Consider the following 17,240-nt stretch of genomic DNA (forward strand, 5'->3'; position numbering starts at 1 on the left):
CTCCGTTCCGTCACTGCCAGAATCTCCCAAATACCCCTGGACACTGTACAACCTAATGGGGGGAAGGGCAGCGTGTGTGTCCCAGTAATTGCAGCGGGAAAATCTGGAAGTGTAGCCAAACCCCTGGAAAATGGTTCATATTTTCATGACAGATGTCACCTGCAGTCCTATGTAACACCACAGATAACACAGTAATAACTCTGTGAGTACAGATAATGTAGTAGATGTCACCTGCAGTCCTATGTAACACCTCTGTTATACTATTAGCATTACATCTCCAGGCTCCTCGGCTGTGGTATCGCTGATACCTAGCCGAGGATGTGTGGTGCAGCGCCTGTATCATGGCACCCCCTGCTGGTGAAGGTGCGCAGTGCAATATCGTTAATCACTGATTGTCACATGGGAGGGGGCGTGGCTGAACTAATTGGAGGCGTTACCTTCCTGAGCTCCTGCTCCTCGGAGTCAGTCACCTCCTGGTCCTGGATCACGGTCTCCACTTCTCCTGTTCTGCAGGGTGCGGATCTCACAATCGTGTCCAACAGCCAGGAATCTAAAAAAGGAAAAAATGTGGACGGTCTCTGCAGCAGCAACCAAAAAACACATGTAAGAAAAAATAATGGAGGCCACAGAGGTCACCAGCAAAGCCTGACTGCTGCAAAAACCAGCAGCTCTCCTGTGCAGTCTCCTCCTCCTATCAGTCACTGTGTGCAGTCTCCACCTCCTGTCAGTTACTGTGCGGTTTCCTCCTCCTGTGCAGTCACTGTGTGCAGTCACTGTGTGCAGTCTCTTCCTCCTGTGCAATCACTGTGTGCAGTCTCTTCCTCCTGTGCAGTCAATGTGTGCAGTCTCCTCCTCCTGTCAGTCACTGTGCGCAGTTTCCTCCTCCTGTGCAGTCACTGTGTGCAGTCTCCTCCTCCTGTGCAGTCACTGTGTGCAGTCTCCTCCTCCTGTGCAGTCACTGTGTGCAGTCTCCACCTCCTGTGCAGTTAGTGTGCAGTCTTCTCCTCCTGTGCAGTCACTGTGTGCAGTCTCCTCCTCCTGTGCAGTCACTGTGTGTGCAGTCTCCTCCTCCTGTGCAGTTAGTGTGCAGTCTCCTCCTCCTGTGTAGTCACTGTGTGCAGTCTCCTCCTCCTGTCAGTCACCATGTGCAGTCTCCTCCTCCTGTCAGTCACTGTGTGCAGTCTCCTTCTCCTGTGCAGTCACTATGTGCAGTCTCCTCCTCCTGTGCAGTCACTGTGTGCAGTTTCCTCCTCCTGTGCAGTTAGTGTGTAGTCTCCTCCTCCTGTACAGTGTATGCAGTCTCCTCCTCTTGTGCTGTCACTGTGTGCAGTCTCCTCCTCCTGTGTAGTCACTGTTTACAGTCTCCTCCTCCTGTGCAGTCACTGTTTACAGTCTCCTCCTCCTGTGCAGTCACTGTGCGCAGTTTCCTTCTTCTGTGCAGTCACTGTGTGCAGTCTCCTCCTCTTGTGCAGTCACTGTGTGCAGTCTCCTCCTTCTGTGCAGTCACTGTGTACAGTCTCTTACCCTGTGCAGTCACTGTGTGCAATCTCTTCCTCCGATACAGTCACTGTGTGCAGTCTCCTCCTCCTGTGCAGGCACTGTGTGTGCAGTCTCCTCCTCCTATGCAATCACTTTGTGCAGTCTCCTAATCCTGTGCAGTCACTGTGTGCAGTCTCCTCCTCCTCTGCAGTCACTGTGTGCAGTGTCTTCCACCTGTGCAGTCACTGTGTGCAGTCTCCTCATTCTGTGCAGTCACTGTGTGCAGTCTCCTCTTTCTGTGCAGTCACTGTGTGCAGTCTCTTCCTCCTGTGCAGTCACTGTGTGCAGTTTCCTCCTCCTGTGCAGTCACTGTGTGCAGTCTCCTCCTCCTGTGCAGTCACTGTGTGCAGTCTCCTCCTCTTGTGCAGTCACTGTGTGCAGTCTCCTCCTGTGCAATCACTGTGTGCAGTCTCCTCCTCCTGTGCAGGCACTGTGTGCAGTCTCCTCCTCCTGTGCAGTCACTGTGTGCAGTCTCCTCCTCCTGTGCAGTCACTGTGTGCAGTCTCCTCCTCTTGTGCAGTCACTGTGTGCAGTCTCCTCCTGTGCAATCACTGTGTGCAGTCTCCTCCTCCTGTGCAGGCACTGTGTGCAGTCTCCTCTTTCTGTGCAGTCACTGTGTGCAGTCTCTTCCTCCTGTGCAGTCACTGTGTGCAGTTTCCTCCTCCTGTGCAGTCACTGTGTGCAGTCTCCTCCTCCTCTGCAGTCACTGTGTGCAGTGTCTTCCACCTGTGCAGTCACTGTGTGCAGTCTCCTCATTCTGTGCAGTCACTGTGTGCAGTCTCCTCTTTCTGTGCAGTCACTGTGTGCAGTCTCTTCCTCCTGTGCAGTCACTGTGTGCAGTTTCCTCCTCCTGTGCAGTCACTGTGTGCAGTCTCCTCCTCCTGTGCAGTCACTGTGTGCAGTCTCCTCCTCTTGTGCAGTCACTGTGTGCAGTCTCCTCCTGTGCAATCACTGTGTGCAGTCTCCTCCTCCTGTGCAGGCACTGTGTGCAGTCTCCTCCTCCTGTGCAGTCACTGTGTGCAGTCTCCTCCTCCTGTGCAGTCACTGTGTGCAGTCTCCTCCTCTTGTGCAGTCACTGTGTGCAGTCTCCTCCTGTGCAATCACTGTGTGCAGTCTCCTCCTCCTGTGCAGTCACTGTGTGCAGTCTCCTCTTTCTGTGCAGTCACTGTGTGCAGTCTCTTCCTCCTGTGCAGTCACTGTGTGCAGTTTCCTCCTCCTGTGCAGTCACTGTGTGCAGTCTCCTCCTCCTGTGCAGTCACTGTGTGCAGTCTCCTCCTCCGGTGCAGTCACTGTGTGGTCTTTTCCCCGTGCAGTCACTGTGTGCAATCTCCTTCCTTCGATGCAATCACTGTGTGCAGTCTCCTCCTCCTGTGCAGTCACTGTGTGCAGTCTCCTCCTCCTGTGCAGTCACTGTGTGCAGTCTCCTCCTCCTGTGCAGTCACTGTGTGCAGTTTCTTCCTCATGTGCAGTCTCCTCCTCCTGTGCAGTCACTGTGTGCAGTCTCTTCCTCCTGTCAGTCACTGTGTGCAGTCTCTTCCTCCTGTCAGTCACTGTGTGCAGTCTCCTCCTCCTGTGCAGTCAGTGTGTGCAGTCTCCTCCTCCTGTGCAGTCAGTGTGTGCAGTCTCCTCCTCCTGTGCAGTCACTGTGTGCAGATTCCTCCTCCTGTGCAGTCACTGTGTGCAGTCTCTTCATCTTTTGCTGTCACTGTGCAGTCTCCTCCTCTTGTCAGTCACTGTGTGCGGTCTCCTCCTCCTGTCAGTCACAGTGTGCAGTCTCCTCCTCCTGTCAGTCACTGTGTGCAGTCTCTTCCTCCTGTCAGTCACTGTGTGCAGTCTCCTCCTTCTGTGCAGTCACCGTGTGCAGTCTCCTTCTCCTGTGCAGTCTCTTCCTCCTGTGCAGTCACTGTGTGCAGTCTCCTCCTTCTGTGCAGTCACTGTGTGCAGTCTCTTCCTCCTGTCAGTCACCGTGTGCAGTCTCCTTTTCCTGTGCAGTCACCGTGTTCAGTCTTTTCCTCCTGTCAGTCATCGTGTGCAGTCTCTTCCTCCTGTCAGTCACCGTGTGCAGTCTCTTCCTCCTGTCAGTCACCGTGTGCAATCCCTTCCTCCTGTGCAGTCATCGTGTGCAGTCTCCTCCTCCTGTGCAGTCACCGTGTGCAGTCTCCTTTTCCTGTGCAGTCACCGTGTGCAGTCTCTTCCTCCTGTCAGTCACCATGTGCAGTCTCTTCCTCCTGTCAGTCACCGTGTGCAGTCTCTTCCTCCTGTCAGTCACCGTGTGCAATCTCTTCCTCCTGTGCAGTCACTGTATGCAGTCTCCTCCTCCTGTGCAGTCACTGTGTGCAGTCTCCTTCTCCTGTGCAGTCACCGTTTGCAGTCGCCTCCTCCTGTGCAGTCACCGTGTGCAGTTTCCTCCTCCTGTGCAGTCACCGTGTGCAGTCTCCTCCTCCTGTGCAGTCACCGTGTGCAGTCTCCTCCTCCTCCTCCTGTGCAGTCACCGTGTGCAGTCTCCTCCTCCTGTGCAGTCACTGTGTGCAGTCTCCTCCTCCCGTGCAGTCACTGTGTGCAGTCTTCTCCTCCTGTGCAGTCTCCTCCTCCAGTGCAGTCACTGTGTGCAGTCTCCTCCTCCCGTACAGTCACTGTGTGCAGTCTCCTGTCTGGTGTGAGGCTGTGATGAGAGTCAGACACAAGGGTCGTTTCGTGCCCCCCAGGATGTAGAGAGACTGGATGCGGTTGAGAGTTGGGTGAATTACCGCCACAGCTGTGGTTACAACACAGAACATCAGTGTGAACTGGGTTCGGTGATTTCGCCAAGTCAGATTTCGGAAAATCTGATTGGGGCTTCTATTTTTGGAAAGATCTGCAAGACGGTAATGGGACAGATCTCTCCCTCCCGTCCTCCCTCCCGTGTCTTGTTTCCTGCAGGTACGGGTTGGGTGGGTCAGTTTTTGGTCTCATGTCCAGCAGAGCTGGAGGTTGAGTGTTTGCCTGGCAGTATGAGACTGAGCACAGACCAGAGACCTGGGCCGAGCCAACACAGCCCCCGAGATTCCCACAGTGGTGCAGGCGCCCACGGCACCGGACTGTACACGGACACATCCAGCTGCGATCTGGATGGGAACGGAAATTGGCAAATACCTGGGTCACTGCCTCACTACCTTACATTTGGTGGAGAATGCGGGCAGTGTGAATTGAGGCCTACAACAAAGAAAACTGCAGGCATGTGATGAAGCCCGCAACGCTACAACTCAGGACCGCAGACAAGATGGAGGAATGACTAAAGCAGCTGGCCCTCTAAAATGCAGCAGACAGTCAGGACAACAAACTGCGACCCTAAGAGAGATACCCCCACCGAAGACCCCAGATCATCACAAGGCCCTGGACAAAGTCAGGCCGGCGCGGAGAAAGGGAGAATTTGCCCATCAAGCAGACCAGTGGGCTGAAGCGCTGGCTCCATTCTTGATGGGAGATGCCTAGAAACCATATTTCACCCTCAGCCATGAGGACGCTTGGAATTATGGAAGACTCAAAGGTGAGATCTTTGCCTGAATGGGGGTCAACACGCGGGTATGGCAGAGCGGGTACACCAATGGTCCTTTGTGGAGGCCCGACCCGCTAGGTCTCAGGCATATGACTTACTGCATCTCATAAAAAAATGGCTCCATCCCGAGACCTGGAGCCCAGTCCAGATGGCTGAGAGGGTAGTAGTCGACTAGTTTGTAGAAACTCTGCAGGTCGCCATACAAGGGGACCTGGGCAACCTAGGTCAAGTGCTTAGCCCGACTGAACGCTATTTGGCCACCCAGGACCTGGTACAGGACTGTGCCCCGCTGCTATCACGCTGGCTCCTTCAAGTGAATAAGCCAGGGAAAGGGACATGACCCTCTGCTGGGGTTAGTCAGAACCAAGCCCAAACTGAGGGTACAAGGAGCCCAGCTTCCGTACACTTGTCTCGTGGATGAGCAGTGCCACCGCTATCAGGTGCTTGTGGTGCCAAGAGATGAGCCTGCCAACCGCCGCTTGAGCCCATGGAAAAGAGGGGTAATCTGCATACATGGGGAACTGCAGGAGTAATTGAGGCGGAGGTTACCCTTTTCACACTGAGCGGGGGGATTAAACATGTAGTGGGAGTAGTGAACAACCTTTCCTTATGGGACGATTTTGGGAAGAGACTTGCCCCTGTTCTGGTCCCTATAGGAGAGCAAAGTCAACTTTCCCAAGGTAAAGGTCTGTCCGGGCGTGAAACCCAAAGATCCCAAGTCAGGGATACCTGCAGCTGGAGCAGAGGCGGTATTTCCTCATATGGCAATTGCTATACTGGGTTGACAAAATTCGAGAAGTAGAACAGCTGGTAGTGAGATGGCCCACAAACACGTGCTGGGTGGTCATCTAGGGGTTAAAAAGACACGAGCGTATTCTGCAGCTTCTGGGCCCGGGGTTTATGCCGAGGTTCCGAGGTTTTGTGAGTTTTGCCCAGAGTGTCAGTTGACCACAGCCACCACACATTTCCACTGGTTCCTCTGCCTTTTATCGAGGTTCCTTCTGAGCAGGCTGCCATGGACCTGGGAGGGCCGATAGTAAAATCAGCCCGTGGCCACCAAAACAAATTAGTGGTGGTGAATTATGCTACTCACTACCTGAAGGCAATGCATCTTCGTCCTACCTCGGCAAACCGTATTGACCGGGAGCTAAGGAGATCCCTACAGATGAGTGGACTCCTTTTATGTCCAACATGACAGCGGAGTTGTGCGCCGCCCACAGACAGGTGGTTCAGTGGAGAGACTTAACAAAACATGAAAATCTGGGTTGAAAAAAATAGTATCCAAAGCTGGGAAGGATTGGGACACGTTGCTGCCCTACTTAATGTTTGCCATCCGGGAGGTATCGCAGTCATCAACAGGGTTCTCTCCGTTCAAACTATAATATGGCAGACATCCCAGAGGCCTGATGGACATTGCCAAAAAGGCATGGAAAGGGGAGGCGACGTGTGGTGGACTCTAGTACAGTCCCAGCAAATACACAAGATGGTGCAAATTACAGTCTCACCCTTCCGCTGGCTCGCCGGGATAAGAGCAGCTGCGACTTTGGGGTTTTCAGAGCCAACTACCCCCACCAGTGGCACCCGCTTTGACAGGCACCCACAGAGAGGAGATAATGACAGGCTTAGGAAGATGACAGTCCATTGGTGCCAGCTGATCTGATTGTCTCAACCTAGCTTCTTTGAACGTCTCCATGGGGCCTGGTGACCTGATTGTCACAACTTGGCTTCTCTGAAATTCTCCATGGGTTCAATGATGCTCAATTGATCAGATCTCTATTCCTCCAGCTGGGTCCACGGTCCCTTAAGCTGTCATGCTGTACGGTGTCTAAAATCTGTTTTCCTCTGGTTGGAGCCATGGTGTCTTGGCTACTGTCATGAAGAGTCATAAATCTATATTCCTGCAGTTGGAGCCATGGTTTCAGGCTGTTGTTCTGTAGTGACTCTCTGCGGAAGTATAGAGGTCCCTTTTAATACACACATCTGTCCTTAAGGCCATCATCCACAGGTTCAGGGCAAGGATACATAAGGTCAACTGTCATTGTTCAAGAATTCAATCTGCAATCTTCGAGGGTCAATAAGCTGCATGGACTGATAGAATGGATAATCAACAAATTAGCAAACATCGATTGTTCGTTGACCCTGCATTCCTGTGCGCTAAGGATAGCAGAACAATAAGCTGCAACACACATCAATTCAAGAGTCAACATTCAGGCGCATATGAAAAATGGCCTATGTCTCTTGACCTACTAGAAAAAAAGAATTAATGCTATTTAATCACATTGCCCCCTCTTAATTAGCCAGACATGATAGGCTTCCAATCATCCTCCTGATCCCCGGCTTGACCTGGGTAACTGCTCATGTAATCGACGAGAACCGATCTCGTATCCATTGCATCCACACATAGCATCCTGTGGTTTCTGGAAGCTGATGAAAGCAAAAGATGTAGCCCTACCTCCCTCGTGATTCTTCAACTTGATGGTAAGGATCTGCCCATACCAATAGAATAAGTACTCCAGCTCCTCATCCCACTGACGACCGCACTCCTTCCCAATGAGCATAATGCTACTCAGGCAACACAAGGTGAGCCGGTTGTTAACAGAGCGGTGGTAATACTTTACTGAATCACCAACAGACAAGAACATACAGAATAGTCCACGCAAATACACAAGATGGGGCAAATTACAGAGTCTCACCCTTCCACTGGCTTGCCGGAATTAGAGCAGCTGTGACTTTGGGGCTTCCAGTGCTGACCACCTCCACCAGTGGCTCCCTGCTTTTGGTGGGCACCCACAGAGAGAAGGTAATGACAAGCTTAGGAAGATGACAGTCCATCAAGGTACGTGGCCAGGTGACCTGATTGTCCCAACTTGGCTTATCCGAACGTCTCCATTGATTCAGAGATGGTCAACGGATCAGATCTGTATTCCTCCAGCAGGGGCCATGGGCCTCTGTCATCCTGCAGAGTGTCTCAAATCGATATTTATTTGGTATTCCTCCGGTTGGAGCCATGGTGGCATGGCTACTGTCATGTAGAGTCTTAAATCTGTATTTCTGCGGTTGGAGCCATGGTTTTTTGGCTGCTGTTCTATTGCATGTCTCTGCAGAAGGATAGAGGTCCCTTTTTATACCCACATCTGTCCTCCAGGCCATCAGGTCAGGGGGAATATGGGATGAGGTCTACTCTCATTGTTCGAGTATTCAATCAATCTGCATAGTTTGTCCTTCAATGTTTGCAGGTCAACAAGCTGCATGGACTGGGACAATAGGTAATCCACATATTAGCAATCATTGATTGTTCAATGACCCTGCGTCCCTGTCCACCAAGGATAGCAGCACCATCAGCGGTAACAAACATCACTTCAAGAGTCAACATTCAGGCTCATATGAACAATTGTTCTCCTGTCCTATTGGGAAATATGTCTGGTATAATTAAGAACACACGCTGTGTCATCACAGTCCGAATTCCAAAGCCGGACAGACCGTTACGGTCACAATTTGACCTTTGTCCAATTCCCCAGGTAGATGAAGAAATTAAGAGACTGGGTCAGGCCCGTACTTCACAACACTCCATCTGATCAATGGTCACTGGCAGGTGCCTTTGACAAAGTTGGCGAGAGAAGACCACCTTCTAACCCCGGAGGGTCTCATCACCATGTTGTCTTGCCTTTTGGGTTACATGGGGCCTCAGCCATGTTTCACAGGCAGATGGACATAGTTTGAGAATCCCATGTTAAGCATGCGTCGGCGTACCTGGGCCATGTCATCATCTACAGTGACGACTGTCAGAATCACTTATCTTGTACAAGTGGGAGTGGCTCAGAGCCACAGGCCTAACAGCGAACCCCAAAAAATGTGTAAAAGGTCTTGAGAAAGCACGTTACTTGGGGGTACGTGACTGGTCGAGGGCTCATTATGGGGGTTGGTCATTCATGGAGCGATTACTGAGACATCAATCATTCCAGGGTGATCACCGAGGTGTCGATCATTCATGGGTCGATCATCGAGGCGTCGATCATTCAAAGGGCGATGACTGAGGCATCAACATCAAAGAGGCTCCATGATGAACGTCCTCATGGCCACAAGGACAAACCAGTCAATACGGGGAGGCTTCCGGCTCATGTGTGCAGCACGCGGCTGTGGACGGCGGATGGTTAATGATTGTCGGCCGCATCCTCATTAAAAGCAGGAGAAACTTCTGCACAAGCTAATGAGTAACAGCATGCGCGGAGGCGCGAGGTCATGTGACTGCCACCCGGGGATCGGGACTAAGGTGGAAAGGACTGAGCCAGCGGACAAAGAAGTAAAGGGGGAACGGAGTGAGCAGCTCTGCGGCTTTGTGATTGGCTGCTTCGGTTCTTCGTCCCTGTTTACACTAATTGGTTACAAAACTCTAATTTCACATAACCACTTACACTCCAATCACATCCAAAGCTGCGCTCATAGTTCTGCTATTCAGAGTCAGAGCTCTAGATGATTTACAGATGCTGCTTTGTGTGTGACTGGAGATGAGATAAAGGATTTACAGGGACTTTCTGCAGCAGTCTCGCCTCTCATGTCTCGCTTCTCATGTCTCTCTGCTTTCTGGGGTTAAAATGATTTGTCCTCAGAAAGACAATGAGCCTTGTGTGATCCTGGGGCACCATCTACTGGTCAGAGAAGGAAGTGCAAGGGGACTTTCTAACCAAAGCTCTGTAGGTGACAGATAAGACAACATGTGACAGCAGAATAGTGACTGCAGCTCTGGAGGTCAGTGGAGTATAAGAACGCAGAATAGTGAGTGCAGCTCTGGGTATGAGTGGAATATAAGAGCGCAGAATAGCGTGTGCAGCTCTGGGTGTGAGTGGAGTATAAGAACCCAGAATAGGGAGTGCAGCTCTGGGTGTGAGAGGAGTATAAGAACGCAGAATAGCGAGTGCAGTTCTGGGTGTGAGTGGAGTATAAGAAAGCAGAATAGTGAGTGCAGCTCTGGGTGTGAGCAGAGTATAAGAACGCAAAATAGTGTGTGCAGCTCTGGTTGTGAGTGGAGTATAAGAACGCACAGTAGTGTGTGCAGCTCTGGGTGTGAGTGGAGTATAAGAGCGCAGAATAGTGTGTGCAGTTCTGGGTGTGAGTTGAGTATAAGAACGCAGAATAGTGAGTGCAGCTCTGGGTGTGAGTGGAGTATAAGAATGCATAATAGTGAGGGCAGCTCTGGGTGTGAGTGGAGTATAAGAACGCATAATAGTGAGTGCAGCTCAGGGTATGAGTGGAGTATAAGAGCGCAGAAAAGTGTGTGCAGTTCTGGGTGTGAGTTGAGTATAAGAACGCAGAATAGTGAGTGCAGCTCTGGGTGTGAGTGGAGTATAAGAATGCATAATAGTGAGTGCAGCTCTGGGTGTGAGTGGAGTATAAGAGCGCAGAATAGTGTGTGCAGCTCTGGTTGTGAGTGGAGTATAAGAACACACAGTAGTGTGTGGAGCTCTGGGTGTGAATGGAGTATAAGAAAGTAGAATAGTGAGTGGAGCTCTGGGTGTGGGTGGAGTATAAGAACGCAGAATAGTGAGTGCAGTTCTGGGTGTGAGTGGAGTATAAGAACGCAGAACAGTGAGTGCATCTCTGGGTGTGAGTGGAGTATAAGAATGCAGAACAGTGAGTGCATCTCTGGGTGTGAGTGGAGTATAAGAACGCAGAATAGCGAGTGCAGCTCTGGGTATGAGTGGAGTATAAGAACGCAGAACAGTGAGTGCATCTCTGGGTGTGAGTGGAGTATAAGAATGCAGAACAGTGAGTGCATCTCTGGGTGTGAGTAGAGTATAAGAACGCAGAATAGCGAGTGTAGCGCTGGGTGTGAGTGGAGTATAAGAACGCAGAATAGCGAGTGCAGCTCTGGATGAGAGTGAAGTAGAACGCTCAATAGTGTATGCAGCTCTGGATGTGAGTGGAGTATAAGAGCGCAGAATAGCGTTTGCAGCTCTGGGTGTGAGTGGAGTATAAGGGCGCAGAATAGTGTGTGCAGCTCTGGGTGTGAGTGGAGTATAAGAACGCACAGTAGTGTGTGCAGCTCTGGGTGTGAGTGGAGTTTAAGAGCGCAGAATAGTGTGTGCAGCTCTGGGTGTGAGTGGAGTATAAGAACGCACAGTAGTGTGTGCAGCTCTGGGTGTGAGTGGAGTATAAGAACGCAGAATAGTGTGTGCAGCTCTGGGTGTGAGTGGAGTATAAGCACACATAATTGTGAGTGCAGCTCTGGGTATGAATGGAGTAGAAGAACGCACAGTAGTGTGTGAAGCTCTGGGTGTGAGTGGAGTATAAGAACGCAGAATAGTGTGTGCAGCTCTGGGTGTGAGTGGAGTATAAGAACGCAGAAGATCGAGTGCAGCTCTGGGTGTGAGTGGAGTATAAGAGCGCAGAATAGTGAGTGCAGCTCTGGGTGTGAGTGGAGTATACGGCGGATGTTCTCGGCGCGGGCTGCTGTGCTTACCCGTCTGCCACCCCGGACTCCTGTCGCTGGGGGGTGCGCGGCCCTTGTCTCGGACCACGGCTGCCTCCTCCAGGACCTCCATCTTGCCCTTGTACTGCAGCTCCAGCAGGGGGAGGACGTCCGGCAATCTGGCGGAGATGACGCTGCAGGTGACGTCCGGCCGCCCGATGAACCTCTGCCGGACCCTCATCTCGTGGCCGCTCACCACCCTGATGTCGTCCACGTCCTGCCGCTGGTAGCGCTGCACCGGCCGGAGGTCGCAGTCACAGATCTCCAGGGCGGACAGCAGGAGCGTCAGGTGTCCCGGGCGGAGGGTGACGTCGGGGTGACGGGAGAAGACGATGGGGATGACAGTGATGACGCCGTCCTTCCCGCGGCTCAGGGCGGACGCCGCAGCTTCTGTACTCGTCGTCCTCTTCCAAGGATTCCTGCTGAACGGCCACCAGAACGGAGACTCCAGGACTGACAGCATCCTGCGGGGACGACAACCAGAGAGCGTCGCTGCAGACCATCGCACCCGACCCCTAGGGTCACCGTACCAATGCCGGCTGTGCTGGAGGCGACTGCCGGACCACCATAGATTGTGCTCATCCTGCACCTCCTGGTTCATGAACACAAGGCCAGAACATAATGTAGCAAGGGGTTAATGGTAGATCCTCTGCTCAGTATCCCCGGCCCTGCACTCATGAGGCTCGGGATGAGCCGTGCAGGCAGCAGGGGGTTAATGGTAGATCCTCTGCTCTCCATCCCTGGCCTTGCTCTCCTGCAGCAGGAGGCACAGGATGAGCAGTGCAGGCAGCAGGGGGTTAATGGTAGATCCTCTGTTCTCCATCCCTGGCCCTGATCTCGTGCACCAGGAGGCACAGGATGAGCAGTGCAGGCAGCAGGGGGTTAATGGTAGATCCTCTGCTCTCGATCCCTGGCCTTGCTCTCCTGCAGCAGGAGGCACAGGATGAGCAGTGCAGGCAGCAGGGGGTTAATGGTAGATCCTCTGTTCTCCATCCCTGGCCCTGATCTCGTGCAGCAGGGGGCTCAGGATGACCAGTGTAGGCAGCAGGGGGTTAATGGTACATCCTCTGCTCTCCATCCTTGGCCTCGTGCAGCAGGGGGCTCAGGATGACTCTTACCTGTCGGCGGTGGCCATGTCGCCCTCTATCTTGCTCAGGCCGCTCGTGATGTTGCCCAGCTGCTCCCCCTGGTGGTGCAGGACCCGGGTGGTGTCCTCCAGGCGTCTCTGGGAGCCGGACATGATGGCGATGAGCTCGGCCCCCCGGGAGGTGTTGGGGGTCCCCTGCTCCCCTCGCGGTGACAGGAGCTGCTCCCTCCAGAAGTGCTCCAGCACGGTGAAGACGGCATTCCTGCTGGGCGCCAGCGAGCTGAACCAGTGCTTGTCCCCGCCGCGCGCCAGCACCGTGATGGCGCTGAAGATGTAACTGGACGACTCCTTCTTCATCTCATTGATGCAGGACAGCGGGACGATCACTGCGCAGTGCTCGGCTCCGTCCAGCTGGAGGCGCAGGTGAGTGGCGGTCAGTGACAGCCGCCCCTGACGCCATCGCTTCTCGCTGGCCAGGTAGTAGGAGCAGCTCCAGCTCCGGACGGCGGGATCCTTACTCATCAGGGTCCGAGATCAATCTGCAAAATCAACAGAGAACTGCTGAGTCTGCGCGAACACAAATCAGGAGAGCAAGGCTGCAGTGTAAAGCAATCAACCAAAAACCCCAAACATTAATGTGCCTCCCACAATGACATCAAAAGAATCTGGTCTAAATTGTAGATAAAACAGAAACGAGCACAAGGTTCATACAATGAAAAAATCATTTTTATTATTCCACATGGAAAAAATCTTTAAATAATTACAACACAAATTATCATACAAGCTGACGTAACCTGTATGGCAGGAGTAATGACATGGAGATCAACGCGCCATTATTAACCTTCACCGACCCTTTAATGTTACTAGTGCGGCCCGGCGACATCATTATTTTGGCCTCCAATCAATGTATGAAGTCCGGCAAAGCCGCAGCCCGTCCACCTCCAGAACAAGGGAGAGATCCAAGCACAATTCACTCCAGCAAGGAACCAGTGCCCGTCCAATGATTATATCGTAGCTCACATGTATATAGCCTGGTGCCACATCCCTCACCCCGACGCGCGTTTCGTCCTCTTCATCAGGGGGCGTATCAAGGAAGAGGGAAAGCAGGTTTTTATATTATTAAAGCGCCAATGAAAATGCGCTAAATGCGATCACGTGTATAGAACTGGAACAGGCAAACTAAAGGCGGCGCGCATCATAACATCACCGCTGCCTCTCAAAAGCCCCGTGATCTCCGGCTGGTGAGACGCCAGCACTCAGGCTGCCATCGTGACAGGCCTGCATGGGTGTCAGCGTACTCCTAATGGCCGGGGAGATCAGAGTCCCAGCAATGGTGAATGAGAACCGTGTGCTCTATGGTGGCGATTCCAATAGGACCCCACAGAACGACGGTCTGATACAGTGATCGTCATCAGCCTGATAAATGCAGACGTGAGCGACGTTATTATAATTATATTCTCCAAGACATGAAAACGCATCATTGCATAAAAGCCGATAATACTATACAAGGCATCATCAATCTCAAGGGCAAACATGCTCTGTGAAGAGAAGACTAATCCATACTTTACTCCATATATCACAACGGTCCTAAAGTCCAGACTATACCATCAGCTCCGTCACACCGCTGCACTACGATGACAGAGCCACATACACTATGCAAAAGGGACTGACAAGACACCAAGCCATAAACACTAAATACACGAATCTATACAGTGCAAACACAAAAAGGCTAAACTAACATGTACAGATAGATTTATTTTGAACATTATGAACTTTCTTCTCTATGTAGTAAAATATGGATTAGTATTATAGTCCAGTTCCTTGCGGGGTTGAATTGTGCTTGGATCTCTCCCTTCTGGAGGTGGACGGGCTGCGGCTTTGCCGGACTTCATACATTGATTGGAGGCCAAAATAATGATGTCGCCGGGACGCACTAGTAACATTAAAGGGTCGGTGAAGGTTAATAATGGCGCGTTGATCTCCATGTCATTACTCCTGCCATACAGGTTACGTCAGCTTGTATTATAATTTGTGTTGTAATTATTTAAAGATTTTTTCCATGTGGAATAATAAAAATGATTTTTTCATTGTTTGAACCTTGTGCTCGTTTCTGTTTTATCTACAACAACATAGAACAGATGGGTTTGATGCAGTGTAAAGCAGGCAGGAATACAGCAGCAGCCTGAGCCGAGACGCAGATACACAATGCAGCTAAGCCCGAGCCGCTGATCACCACTGGGCCCCAATGGAGAAAGGCTGCAGTGTAAAGCAGGCAGGAATACAGCAGCAGCCTGAGCCGAGACGCAGATACACAATGCAGCTAAGCCCGAGCCGCTGATCACCACTGGGCCCCAATGGAGAAAGGCTGCAGTGTAAAGCAGGCAGGAATACAGCAGCAGCCTGAGCCGAGACGCAGATACACAACGCAGCTAAGCCCGAGCCGCTGATCACCACTGGGCCCCAAGGGAGACAGGCTGCAGTGTAAAGCAGGCAGGAATAGAGCAGCAGCCTGAGCCGAGACGCAGATACACAATGCAGCTAAGCCCGAGCCGCTGATCACCACTGGGCCCCAAGGGAGACAGGCTGCAGTGTAAAGCAGGCAGGAATACAGCAGCAGCCTGAGCCGAGACGCAGATACACAACGCAGCTAAGCCCGAGCCGCTGATCACCACTGGGCCCCAATGGAGAAAGGCTGCAGTGTAAAGCAGGCAGGAATACAGCAGCAGCCTGAGCCGAGACGCAGATACACAACGCAGCTAAGCACGAGCCGCTGATCACCACTGGGCCCCAATGGAGAAAGGCTGCAGTGTAAAGCAGGCAGGAAAAGAGCAGCAGCCTGAGCCGAGATGCAGATACACAACGCAGCTAAGCCCGAGCCGCTGATCACCACAGAGCCCCAATGGAGAAAGGCTGCAGTGTAAAGCAGGCAGGAATACAGCAGCAGCCTGAGCCGAGACGCAGATACACAACGCAGCTAACCCCGAGCCGCTGATCACCACTGGGCCCCAATGGAGAAAGGCTGCAGTGTAAAGCAGGCAGGAATACAGCAGCAGCCTGAGCCGAGACGCAGATACACAACGCAGCTAAGCACGAGCCGCTGATCACCACTGGGCCCCAATGGAGAAAGGCTGCAGTGTAAAGCAGGCAGGAATACAGCAGCAGCCTGAGCCGAGACGCAGATACACAACGCAGCTAAGCACGAGCCGCTGATCACCACTGGGCCCCAATGGAGAAAGGCTGCAGTGTAAAGCAGGCAGGAATACAGCAGCAGCCGCCTGAGCCGAGACGCAGATACACAATGCAGCTAAGCATGAGCCGCTGACCACCACTGGGCCCCAAGGGAGAAAGGCTGCAGTGTAAAGCAGGCAGGAATACAGCAGCAGCATGAGCCGAGATGCAGATACACAATGCAGCTAAGGCTGGTTTCACATTCGCGCTTTTTAAGCGCACGCACGGCCGGGGGTAGCTCCGCCCCCGAGCCGGCTCTCTGCCCGGCGTGCCCGCCCCTTCCTTGTAGCGCCGCCTCCTAGCGCACAGCGGCGCCTGCGATCGGCGCACCCTATCTTTAGCATAGGGTGCGCAGATCGTGCGCAGGCCGTGCGCTAGTTGCGCTTTGACCTGCGCTGCGCACTTTTGACGGTGCGCCGTGCGCGCCAAAATCAAACTTTTCGGATTTTGGCGCGCACGGCGCACCGTCAAAAGTGCGCAGCGCAGGTCAAAGCGCAACTAGCGCACGGCCTGCGCACGATCTGCGCACCCTATGCTAAAGATAGGGTGCGCCGATCGCAGGCGCCGCTGTGCGCTAGGAGGCGGCGCTACAAGGAAGGGGCGGGCACGCCGGGCAGAGAGCCGGCTCGGGGGCGGAGCTACCCCCGGCCGTGCGTGCGCTTAAAAAGCGCGAATGTGAAACCAGCCTAAGCATGAGCCGCTGATCACCACTGGGCCCCAATGGAGAAAGGCTGCAGTGTAAAGCAGGCAGGAATACAGCAGCAGCCTGAGCCGAGACGCAGATACACAATGCAGCTAAGCCCGAGCCGCTGACCACCACTGGGCCCCAAGGGAGAAAGGCTGTAGTGTAAAGCACACAGGAATACAGCAGCAGCAGCCTGAGCCGAGACGCAGATAAACAATGAAGCTAAGCATGGGCCGCTAATAACCACTGAGCCCCAATGGAGAAAGGCTGCAGTGTAAAGCAGGCAGGAATACAGCAGCAGCAACCTGAGCTGAGACGCAGATACACAATGCAGCTAAGCATGAGCCGCTGACCACCACTGGGCCCCAAGGGAGACAGGCTGCAGTGTAAAGCAGGCAGGAATACAGCAGCCAACTGAGCCGAGATGCAGATACACAATGCAGCTAAGCATGAGCCGCTGACCACCACTGGGCCGCAAGGGAGAAAGGCTGCACTGTAAAGCAGGCAGGAATACAGCAGCAGCCTGAGCCGAGACGCAGATACACAATGCAGCTAAGCATGAGCCGCTGACCACCACTGGGTCCCAAGGGAGAAAGGCTGCAGTGTAAAGCAGGCAGGAATACAGCAGCAGCAGCCTGAGCCGAGACGCAGATACACAATGCAGCTAAGCCCGAGCCGCTGATCACCACTGGGCCCCAAT

The 17,240-nt window shown here is 52.9% G+C and overlaps 1 protein-coding gene across 2 annotated transcripts in view; it reads right to left on the reverse strand.

Moving 5' to 3' along the window:
- LOC141053936 (synaptosomal-associated protein 47-like) overlaps positions 1-17,240 on the reverse strand; it is a 73,482-nt gene that overhangs the window by 32,879 nt on the left and 23,363 nt on the right. For both annotated transcript variants that reach the window (XM_073551104.1, XM_073551105.1), the window contains 3 exons: positions 12,659-13,166; positions 11,532-12,004; positions 438-550 (listed from right to left, as the gene is read on the reverse strand). In XM_073551104.1, the coding sequence (XP_073407205.1) occupies positions 438-550; positions 11,532-12,004; positions 12,659-13,149 (1,077 nt within the window). In that variant the 5' untranslated portion in view covers positions 13,150-13,166. The remainder of the gene's footprint in view (positions 1-437; positions 551-11,531; positions 12,005-12,658; positions 13,167-17,240) is intronic.

The sequence above is a fragment of the Dendrobates tinctorius genome, unplaced genomic scaffold (genome assembly GCF_039654945.1).
Source record: "Dendrobates tinctorius isolate UK_male_01 unplaced genomic scaffold, ASM3965494v1 ptg000173l, whole genome shotgun sequence".
Classification (NCBI taxonomy): domain Eukaryota; kingdom Metazoa; phylum Chordata; class Amphibia; order Anura; family Dendrobatidae; genus Dendrobates; species Dendrobates tinctorius.